The sequence below is a fragment of the Antrostomus carolinensis genome, unplaced genomic scaffold (genome assembly GCF_000700745.2).
Source record: "Antrostomus carolinensis isolate BGI_N321 unplaced genomic scaffold, ASM70074v2 scaffold13902, whole genome shotgun sequence".
Taxonomy (NCBI): domain Eukaryota; kingdom Metazoa; phylum Chordata; class Aves; order Caprimulgiformes; family Caprimulgidae; genus Antrostomus; species Antrostomus carolinensis.
In genome coordinates this window covers 2,174-14,075 of record NW_010300285.1, presented here as the reverse complement: position 1 = coordinate 14,075, position 11,902 = coordinate 2,174, and the positions used below count along the sequence as shown (strand labels likewise).

General features: G+C 43.6%; 1 protein-coding gene across 1 annotated transcript in view; it reads right to left on the bottom strand.

Annotated features, from left to right (window-relative positions):
- Positions 1–9,486, bottom strand: part of CELSR1 (cadherin EGF LAG seven-pass G-type receptor 1) — a gene marked incomplete at its 5' end in the record, with an annotated part of 49,629 nt that extends 40,143 nt beyond the window's left edge. Inside the window, 7 exons of the mRNA XM_029083775.1 lie at positions 1–89; positions 423–608; positions 1,058–1,224; positions 5,855–5,980; positions 7,423–7,586; positions 8,709–8,886; positions 9,455–9,486. Of these exons, the coding sequence (XP_028939608.1) occupies positions 1–89; positions 423–608; positions 1,058–1,224; positions 5,855–5,980; positions 7,423–7,586; positions 8,709–8,886; positions 9,455–9,486 (942 nt within the window). The remainder of the gene's footprint in view (positions 90–422; positions 609–1,057; positions 1,225–5,854; positions 5,981–7,422; positions 7,587–8,708; positions 8,887–9,454) is intronic.
- Between the last annotated feature and the right edge of the window lie 2,416 nt (positions 9,487–11,902).

Below are 11,902 nucleotides of genomic sequence, written 5' to 3'. Positions count from 1 at the left end.
TGAACAGAGATTTGGTCTCCAGAGACACCTCCCACAATGATGCTTTTCATTTTCAGTCCAGGTAGCTGATTTCCAATTTGCACAGTACTCTGTTGAGGAAAAGGACAGTCAACAAGAAGCACTATCATCCTCTGTGATACATACAGCCTACTTTCTGTAGTGATGGAGTCAAGCAGTAGCTGCCTGTAGATTGCAGAAAAAATATCAAGGTAGTGAGGAGCAAGACATCTAAATGTGGCTTTTTACAGACTTATTCACAAGATACCTTATCATTAAGTTTAATAAATTAATATAACTTAATTAGGCACATATCACTGCAGAATATGGCTCACAGCACAAGTATTTGTCCACAATCATTTATCCTACCTTCTCCTAAAAACATTTCTGTAGTGTTTAGTGGCAAAGTTATGATGCTGCCTTACCTGGTACATTCCATAGTCCAAGGACATGACAGCGAGGTACTTGATGTCTTTACCATCTTTAGCACTCTTCAGCTCTATTAATAAATGATGCCATTCCCCATCACTGACTCGTGACTGGCTCATCTTCAAACTAGCAACCTGGATCAGGCCACTGTACACTTCAAACTGCACATAGTTGTTCAGTATCTTTAAAAAAAAAAAGTATATTTTTTGTTACATATTTGTATTTGATGCAGAAGGGGGCAGGGGGCAAGATAATAATGTTTCCTAAGACAATCCAAAAGGGAAATAAGCCCAAATAGTAAAGAAGAGAACACCTGCAATAACTCCTTGTATAACTTTGGACATTCAGACTCTACCTTACCTTATTGACGACAAAAATCCCAAACCAATCAAGACACAATTTTTGCACCTATGTTAATGCACACTTTGCCTCTGTTTAAAAAATTATCTTAAACCAAAGAATCTGAATTTTAAAATTATCTTCTGATCTTTGTAAAAGGCTGAAGAAATAATTTGTGTTTATCAGTGTGTGCTTAGCTGAGTGGACGAAGCTATGTAGTTCATGTAGCCATATCCGCTGATGGGGCAGAAGTCCTTAATTCTTTTCTAACCAAAGGCAGCCACGTTTTTACCTGGATGTTGATCTTGGATGCAGCCCCAGCATTGGCTTGCATTAACATGCCATTGACTTTTCGGGTTCTGAACATCAGCCCAATGTACCATGGCACAGAGATGGTAATGTCAAGGTCACTCCAAATGATAATGCTTTCACCACTGAAACGCTGAGGAGAAGGCATTGCTGGAAATCAAAAGACAGGAGAGAAACGGTTTATATCCTTCAGGACAAAAGACAAGAGGAGAAATGACGCTATATTGTGGTGATAGCGCAAGGTAGCTAGTTCCTTTTCCATTGAGCTATTTGTAATCTACTCTGGAGTAAGCGCAAGTCTTGGGGGGTTACTATGAAACAGATGATAATACTGTTGACTCACAACCTACCCTTGTTGTGCAGTAGGCACCTTGTCTCAGTGCCTGCACTCAAAGGCAGCACCTCCACACTGCTGTGGCATTACACAGCCAAGAGATGTTCCTAGAAAGGTTAGCTCAGGATCTTTACTGATACAGGTCTGCTGATGAGTGGGTGGACAGAGCAGGAAGTATGAGGCCAACAGTTGCTGCAGATGTTTTCAACATATCCTTGATTACCTGCTACTAATTAACAGATTAAACACAGAAGAAAAGGCTGGGAGGCAACAGGAACTATTAATTAATTATAAATACTCCAGGGCCAGTTTATTCAGCTGTCTCAGCTACACAGCCTTTTTTCACAGGGAAAAAGCTTGTGTGGAATTGCCTAGATCATCTGCCTTAAATATCTTGAGGTGACATCTGAAGAGTTGCCCTCCTCTCTAAACTTGCATGAACACAGCTCCTACAGAGAGACGCCAATGTCAGCCTTCAATAGAAAGCACTTTGCTGATGGAAAACAGGGCAACATCCACCCTTTGGACTTCTAAAGTAGTTACCTACTAAAGTAGCAGTAGTAGTTAATGTCTATAAACTGGAAGAGGGTAGATTTAGATTAGGTATTAGGAAGAAATTCTTCATTGTGAGGGTGGTCAGACACTGGAACAGGTTGCTCAGAGAAGTTATGAATACTCTTCCCCTGGAAGTGGTTTAAGGCCAGGCTGGATGAGGCTTTGAGCAACCTGGTCTAGTGGAAAGTGTCTCTGCTTATGGCAGGGAAGTTGGAACTAGATGATCTTTAAGGTCCCTTCCAACCCAAACCATTCTATGAATCTACCTCAGGTAACAGGAGCTACGATATCATGTGTTAGTTGATCCCACTGATTAGAAGGACACATTAAGCTGTGGGAACTCTGTGCTATTTGTAGCATGTCATACAGCACTTCCACCTTGCATGGCACCTTGTAGTGGGATCTGCATGTCCTCACTCATGGGCACGCTGGTGAAGTTCATGAGACTGGGCACAACCACCACAGATTGGCACCCTGCCTTGTATGTTGTCACGCACTGAGCCCATGTGGATGGTCAGTGAGATGACAGAGCTTAACAGCTTCCTTCTCCTGCTCCACACCACCATATCTGCTGACTCTTCTGGATTTTCTTGCAGTAGGAGAGAGAGACTGTGTATATACAAATGCGTATGTGTCACTATAAAATGGCAAGTGCTGAGAGAATGGTGGAAGGGTGACATCATAGCAAAAGATGGAATCAGGTTGACATGAAGTTGCATTTTTTGGAGGAAAAAAACCAGCCCTCAAATTCTGATATATCTGCCTCGCTGGTCCCTCTAAAGGGAAAGGGTTGGAGGAAAGTATAAGCCCTTCAGCACCCTATTTGCGGGAAACAAGATGTCAGTGACTAGTGGACTTATCATCACCAGCCAAGCCAGAGGTGTAACTTGACTTGCCCTTCTCTAAGTGGTGGTTACCCAACCACCTCACCCCAAGGTCAGTGCAGGCAGCCCCAAAGGGTAACCATTCTCCCTCCTGTCCCAGGCTGTGATCTCCCCTTTGCAGACATGCTCAGTCCCCCATGAATGCTAGTGGGGGCATATGGTGGAACAACTGAAGCTTAGCCTGCTCTTGAAATCCAGACAGCAATTTAAAATGGTCTGCCACCAGACACAGACATCCCCAGCTTGCTTAAAACTTGAATCCAGTGCTCAAGCTCTGGCTGTCTGGGCCAGGGCATGATCCATCAGCCTGCACTGCTCCACATCAATGTAAAAGCAACCAGGACAGCGGTGTAGTGCAGGATAATTTCCTCCTTCTGCTCCACAAGTGCAAAAGTCAGCCCTCTGCTTCCTCTGACCTTCACAATGACCTCAACTTCTTTGCTAGTGGTTTTCTAGATTGTTGCTGAGATTGTTAAGTCCTCCTGCCTCTGGAGAGGCCTTGCCGGCTTCCCACCTGCTGGAGGCTGGGAATGCTGTGTGCAAGCATTTTGTCTCAGCTCCTGGGAGAACTGGACTGGCATGGCAATTAGCCACCTTCTTCCTTTTCTCACTGGTGGTGACTTTCCATGCTTGCAAATACCATTCCCTTCCCACACCTCCTCCCAACTCCCATCCCTTCCCTGGGGCCAGGGTGCACCTTTCCCTGCTAGTAAAACAGAAGTCCCCATCCGTCAGCCCCCTCTGACCTCCCTCCTCCCACCTGCCATTCCCGTGCCTGGGACCAGGGTTCTCCATGGAGGGGCTGGTGGCCACATCCAATGTACCCAGATGGGACCTAACTACCCCCTGCCACCACACAGGTGCACACTCGTGCTCCCAAGCACAGCACCTCCCTGTCTGACAGTGATGTAAACTAATTGTTTTCTCAAGGTTTGTCACTTTGTACCTAGACACACTTTTAAGACACTCCTGCATTTAAAAGGCCATCAGAAAGATGTGAGGGCCTGGGGAAACACACTGCCAACATCAGGGTGTCACCTGCAGTTTGGGTGTAGGACAGGTGACAGCTCATGTTTTGGTACAAACCTGTGGTGTTCAGCCCAAGGCTAGTGTAATGACATTAGCCATCCCAGAGCAAGTCGGGCACAGCTGCTAGATCTTTACAGCTTTGCAATACCTCCATTTTTTAAACAATTAAACTATAACAAAGGTGAACCTCATTTTTCTCTAATTTAATCTCCAATCTATATATCAGCAGAGGGAGATAGGAGCTGCCAGAAGGTGAGTTAGCAGGTCCTAGGAGGGTGATAAAGTTAAAACACCCCATCCTCACTAGTGCAGACCAGATCCCAGAGCTTCTGAAGAGTGGGCAATCAAAAAAGATGGATTTTTAACTGGCCAAAGCCTTTGTACTCTGTGAGCCTGAAGTAGATCCAGCACTGCCAAAGGGATTGAAGAAATGCCTCAGCCAATCACTCCTACACAGGAATGCAAATATGCTAGCTAAGACTTTTTAAAAAAAATGGCTGCCTCATAATAGCTAATGCTGTTAGGATCATATCTGAGCACTCAAATGAGCAACTTGAAAGCCAGGAGTATTGTATATCAGTGATCGCTCCTGACTTTAACTTCAGGCTCCTGAAATCTTTGGTCACGTTTCAGAAAAATCCATTTCTTTCTTGGCTTGCAGAGCTGGGCCCTGGCACTGTCTTGGGAGACATCAGCGTGGGTTTGTACCACGGAGACCAGCCTATCATGAAGAAAACACAAGAGCTTCACTGACAAAGATACTTGACATGAGACACATGGAAGAATTAGATCTTTATACAAACCTGGGGAGCTCAAAATACTCGAGGAACTGCTATAGAAAGCAGGTACCTCACTAAGGGCAGTAATAGCAGCTCTGGGCTCTGTCTGAGGAAGAACATAGAAAGAGGCCTCCATCATTCCTTTCCCCTGTCCCTCACCCTGGCAAACCCTTATTTGCAAGACAGAAACTTAACTGTGTGTCCCCTCCTCCTAAGCTGCTGCTTCTCAGGCAAGGGGAGAGTAGTTGCCACCACCTAGATCTGGCCCAGGCTGAGGCAAACTGTGCTAAAGTGGTTTGCAGATCACTTTGGTGTGTGCACCTCAGCTTGGAGACCTGCTATTCCAGGGTCTGTGCCATGCTGAGAGTAATCAAGAATGCCTGGTTTGGAGCAGATACATCAAAAGATCAAAATCCTTGATCACAGAGCAAACTATTCTGGGCAAGGTGTCACGGGGTGGGTAACTGAAATGAAAACCTACCACATCTGCATCAGAGGTCAGAATTTGGCCTTCTGTTTCTAGGAAAGCCATGTCTAGTTTAAGTAGGTTTTCCTTCCTGGAAGCCTCCAGGAAGACTCCAAATGAGTGACCCTCGACTAGACATGGAGGTACCACCTTATAGAGGGCAGCCCACTGCTGCACTGACCCCAGGGGACCCCTCACATAGATGACTCCTTGCTTCCTTGGGAATAAACTAACTGCAAGTTCTTCACACTCTATAAAACACACCTGCTGCTCCTTCCTCATCCTTTATTAATGAGGTTTTACACATTGTGTTCAATCAAAGAAAAACCCAATAAAACTGAAAGCGCTCGTACTCAGCAGAGAGTGCCTTCTTGCCAAGAAAGTGGTGATTAAAACTGCACATTCATCCCCCGTTTGAGTCAAAGCCCAATAAAGTCAGCGGGATTCTTTCCACTGATTTAAAGGGGCTTAGGATCAGGCATTTTTACTATAAACAGATTACTAAATACTGCCAAGTTCTGTGGAACAACTTTGCTATATAAATAAATCAATGAAAGCTGCTGTTATTCATGACAGTAAGTCAGCTATCATATTTACTGTACAGGTGATCCCTAGAATTACTTCAAATAGATAATGCAATCTTCTGTTGAGCATCACAATTTGACATACATGCCATGAGATGTTAACGAAACATGCACACATGACTGCACATGAAGAGGTCTTTGCAGCCTACCTTGCTCACAGTTTTTCCCTCCGTAGCGTACCGGGCACTCGCAGATGTAGGTGTTCCACTTGTTGACACACGTGCCCCCGTTCTGGCACCAGTTGGTTTCGCAATAGTTCCTCTGTGCTGCACAGCCTGAAATTCAGGAAAACAGTTACTTTGCATGGTTTTAACAAGAAAAAGGCTCTGAATTATTGTATCTCAGTTCTTATGTAAAAAGAAGACATGATCATGATAGGTTTGGGGTTTTTTTTAAATATCCTTGAAGTCAGTGAAGCAAAATGTAGATGGCAAAAGTTTATGTGAGCTGAGCAAGTGTCAAATTCATAAAGACAAATGTATCAAAGGTCAAATACAATCACTGAGCTGTAAATCTCTGGGGACTAAGAGAAAATTTTGGGAAAATATCACTGTATGCTTGTCCTGCTTTATGCTCTTCCCTTGGCACCCACTGCTGGAGATGGGCAGAGTGACTGGTGCTGTGACTCAGCACCACTGTTGACAATTTACTGTAATCTCACCGAAACACTAACCAGGGAAAGCCAATGTGCAGTGTTACACAGTGGAATAACACTACTATATAGCATTGTTTTAAGCTATATGGAAACACGTTTCCAAATGAGGAAAAAAAAATCTATCCTAAAGAAAACACTTCATGGCCTCCTAATGTATATTTCTATAAGATAAAAACTTGTGTTTAACTAATATTAGAGACATAACTGTTAAAAAAGGTCTCCAAGACAAAACAGCAATTCAACGCGTATGTTATGACTCCCTTCTTGATCCATGATCAACGCAACATACCTAAGAACTGCAATTCAGCCCTTACACAGACCTTCAGCAGCATGTAAGGAAGGGACATGCCATTCTTGTGTGTAACAGCCAGTTTTACAATGATGAGAACATTTTGCACATCAGAATTAATCCTGATCAGGGATCCAAGGACTGGAAACCAAACCAGAACCTCCAACAGCCTGCTTCACGAAGCAGGTTTCAGATTTAGAGGACTGCAGAATTTGATTTACAGAACAAACATAATTTATGAAAAAGTCATTAAAAATGTTGTCTTTTTCATGAACTAGTCCCACCGGTTTTCAGGGCAAAGTGACACTTAAAAGGTAGTTAAAAAAAAAAAAAAAGAGGAAAAGTTCATTTAGGAGTAAATTCTTAGGTTAAACTCGGAGCAATGCAGAAGGTCTAAGCAAGCCCAGCCCTTTCCTGAGTGCTGCATAATCCTATAAGTGTGTGCTGTGCCACGGGCTATTGTGTGTGTCCCTGGCACAGGCACAGACTGCACCTTGCTCAAACAAATAAGGTCTGGATGCAACTGTGTGGGTGACGTGGTGGCAGTGCAAAGCCCAGCAGCACCCTGAGCCTCTGCCAGATGGCTTGGGGCAAATGCTTTGCACTCAGAGGTGCTAACAGGGGGACAGGGGCTGTTTCAGACCCTTCTGTTGCCTGCCCCTTCCTGGGGTTCCTCCCAGTGCTGTCCCCTTCAACATCCTAAGTCCTGTTACGCACATAGCTACAGTAGAGAGCTTTCTTGTGCTGACTTTTGAGGTGTCAGATGCTCATACCTGGCAGAGTGCCATTATTGGCGATGAAACTAGCCATGTCGATCGGCTTGCTGTCGATAGAGAGGTTCCTCATGCACCCGATAAACTGTCTGTTGTGCACCGGGAAATCTTCAGGCAAGTTTGGGACACCACCAAGGAGGAGAGGGCCAGTTAGGTCTAAAGATCTGAAGAAACAAAGAAATGCTCATAATGTCTTGCATATAGTTTGTTTTGTTTTGTTCTTTATCTTACTTATAAGCATATTTGAGCTGTTTAGTTTACCCATGTTGCCATGCACTTCCTTCTGCTACATCAGCACTTCCAGAGCTGGTAATCAAAGGACCTTCCAGAAACACCGTAACTTTTAACTGAGGACCTGTCATACATGTACAGAATCCAATGACATGTCCCTAACAGTGGCCAATATGAAGAAGAAAATTTAAATTATGGAAAACTGTGCAGCCGTATTTCTTTCTGACTCCAGTCACCCAGGGGCTGGCTTGAGCTCCTCAGCCCAAGGGTTGAGATGCTGTAGGTTATAATATAATGACTCAATTATTATACAGTGCCAACCCTTTTTAAACCCTCCGAAGATTTAGTCTTAATAACGTTTAGTGGATGCAGGTTCCACTGAATGACTCCACACTGTCTGAAAAATATATCATCTGGTCAGTTTGAATTAGTCTTAATTTTTATGGTGCCACCTTTTCTTGGGATTTTAGAGCAGCATGTGTATCTCAATGGTCTTTCTGCTATCACTCATTACTTGATAACCCTGCTACATTGCCTGCTGTCCATCTCCTCTTTAAACTCGAAAGTACTAAACTTTTTGGTCTTTCCTCACAGAAAATTTTCATACCTATTGATTTTCAATGGCCTTTTCTGTATCTGCTTTATTTCTATCTCCTTTTAAGATAGGACTTTTAACTTAAATGATGGAAGTAATAAGCTCTTCAGCCATAAAGTCTAACATTTTATTTGCCCTTCTCTCTACATTTTCATACTGAGTAGATGCTTTTTGGGGTCTATCTACACTGATCTCCAGGTCTTTTTTTTTTTTGCATTTTACAAGTCGTTTGGGCACATGTCTGTATCTACACAAATATCTATCTGTGCATTCCACCCAGTGTACTGACACTTGCAGTAGACTCCAACAAATTCCAACTACCAAACTAAACCTTGTTACTTTTTCTTGTTAAATCACACCCGTTTTTCCAACTTAATTTGCTTAGTGGTTAATCATATAGTGTTGGCTCTGCCCTGGAAGAAGAGAATGAATGGAAAACACAAATACAGAGAATCCTTACTTCTTTGAGCCGGTCTGAGTCCCCTGGGCAGCGCAGGTGTAGTTTCCAATGAGGCTCCCAAAGCGCACAGCCACTGCTGTGTCACAGTCGTCCACAGTCACCACGGCCACCTTCTCTCCAGAAGGCCCATGGGGAATTCCTAATCGTCCAATGTTGGGCTTCAAGAAATAAATGGCACATGGCATACAGTGTTACACACACGTGATTTAAATGCTGGTTCAGCCAGCTCAGCTACATACTTCTTCCTACCCTGCAAAGGGGACTAAAATAGGATATGTAAACAAAATAGCAGAAGTTAAGTTGACCTACGACATTTAGGCAAGAAAAAATCCCAATGGATGACTTCAAAGATTGTTCACACTTGCACAGTCTGATACACAGCATGGTCAGATGGCTTTGGTCTTTTCCACTGCTGAGCCACTTTGGTCCAAATCACTTCAGAGAGGCATTTTCTTACTTCTGCACAGCAATCTCTAATAAATTCTGCTAATTTTGGAACACCTCACCTCAAGTGAATGAAGTCACTTGAATTTTAAGATTGTTTCTGCCCAAAGACAGAAAACCATAGAATTATGCAATATCACAAGTGAGGCTAAAGGCTTAAATCAATTTTTCTGTGATGGGGGTGCTCTGTCAGGGCCACCAGAAACTGAGAGCAGGTTCCTATAAAGGCTATAGTGAAAGGTTCTCTGACAGCTGGGAGGGAGCTTGGAGAAGACTGCTTGTTCCAAGCTACAAGATGGAGGGCATGGAAAACCACTGCCCATTGCTGAGCTGGCTGAGAAGCCCTCAGTTTCTGGTCACAGGGGAATAGAAATCAGTGACCTGTGGAGTTGGACAATCAAAAATAATGGATGGATCTGAGCTGGCTCATGCAGCCACTTTGGTTCAGGCGCGCAGACTGACACAGTGGGTGGTGCATGGAAGATGGAAGGTAAGTGTGTTTTAGAGTTGCAATAAATGCTCTGGCTTTCCCTCATCTTTGGCTTCACCCAGTCAGTAGGAAATTTCTGCCCACCCAGTCACAACGTGTCCTGGTGAATGTGGGCCACAAAACCAGAACCATCACACTCAGCTTCACACCTCCACTGTTAGTGGCTCACTCTGCTGGCAGCTGTCATTCTCCCCATTTCAGCACCCACCAGCAACTGGGGCAATTCAGTGATCCTGACAGAAAGGAAAGCCTATGGGACCACCAGGAATCCAACCCCAACCACCAGACTTCCGTGCCTTCACCACAAATGCATCCTTCATCACTCATTTTGTAGCTGATGAGATGTACTCCAGTGTAACTGACAGGAGATGACATCTGCTATGCAGAAACTCAAGAGATGTACCTCCAGTGCAGAAGTGCATCATGGCTGTTAAAAAAGGGTGCACAGCACACCATAGGGTGTGCAGCATAGCAGCCTCAGTGAAGAACTAGCAAATTCTGTAAAAAACCGTTTTCATAGAATCACGGAATGGTTTGGGTTGGAAGGGACCTTCAAAAGTCATCTAGTCCAACCCCCCTGGAGTAAGCAGGGACATCTTCAACTAGATCAGGTTGCTCAGAGCCCCGTCCAATCTGAATGTTTCCAGGGATGGGGCTTCTACCACCTCTCTGGGCAACCTGTTCCACCCTCATTGTAAAAAAATTCTTTCTTATATCTAGTCTTTTAGTTTAAAACCATGACCCCTTGTCCTATCACTACAGGCCCCGCTAAAAAATTTGTCCTCATCTTTCTTATAGGCCCCCTTCAAGTACTGAATGGCTGCAATAAGATGTCACCAGAGCCTTCTCTTTGCCAGGCTGTTTTTCATGTTTAGTGTTCGCAGAGAGTTACACAGTCCTAATCTACCACTGGTGAAGGATCTCTGAGGACTTTATGGGTACAAGGGAAGCAATGAGCTGAACCCCCCTGGCTTTGCTGCCATTCCTCTACAGGCAAAGGGACACCCTACAGGAGTGACAGCAGGATCTGACCAGACACACAGCACAACTGAAAGCCAAGAGATTATTTTAATCATGTGTTGATCAACAATAGTTTTAACCATATGAAAATGGAAGATGGCTGGGCATCACACTGTAGTTTGCTGTATGCTTGCTTTAAAACATACATTGCTCAACTGCATACTGACATCCCTTATTTGTACAGCAAACAAGGAAGCAGTAAGGGGATAAATGCCTATTCTTCCAGTTTCGCTTGTACGCAGATTGTTAAAATACTTAAAGCCACTTTCATCATCTGTAAAGAGACACAGATTTATTTCTCGGGGTAATTATCCCAATGTATTAAAAAACATTTTAAAAAGATGTTTCCTGGTGTCAGTTCCAGTTGCAAAGTATTTTCCATTTCCTCTACCCATAACTAATGTGATCACACAGTTTGGCAGTTATACAGCATAAGGTTCTGACCTCTCCTGAGTGGTATTAAGGCAGATTTTATTTTTTCCAATACTCCCTGGACCTGGCCACTGCCTCGCTTGGAAAGACAGGAAGCATACGTATTTGCAGAGCTGAAAATGTTACTGCAACGTAATGATGGCAATGTTACTGAGCAGCTTCTCAAACTAAATGAAAAAATACATAGAAAATTAACCAACCAACAGGCAGACCTTCCCTTACAAAATTAAAATGTTTACGTTCTGGGTGCTACTTCTATTCATTTGGAGAAATGATTCGATTTAACATTTACGTTCCTGTGCTTCACTGAAATAACCCATTGTTTCTTACATGGGAGCCCTGACAAAGGCAGGGTATTTATTCTCGCAGCAGGGGGGATCTGCCCAATGTTAGTCAGGATTGCAACCTGATGAGACTCAGCAGTTTGCAGCTGCTCCTTCACAGTCAACTAGCTGCAGTGGCAAATTGATCTTCCTTTTTTCTGCTTTTATTTAACATAGAAACTGCAAAGTGTTTCTCTAGATGTTGACTGTTCATGGCAGTGCAGATGTCTGGCATCTCTTTGGCTCTGATGACCAGACAGAACCATAAGCTGATGAAAAAGAGTGGAATATTTTGGTGAATGAAGAGACCTATTGGAAGTTCAAACCATACTTAGTTCAAACATGTAGTGATTTTCTGACCATGTTAAAAGCCTCATTTGACAGAACAAGCTTTTCCCAAAACGGAAAAATATGTTTCTGGGAAAGGAAAGAGATTTTCTGAGTGATTTAATGTGGCATGGATGCTTTTTTCTCTTATATGTGGC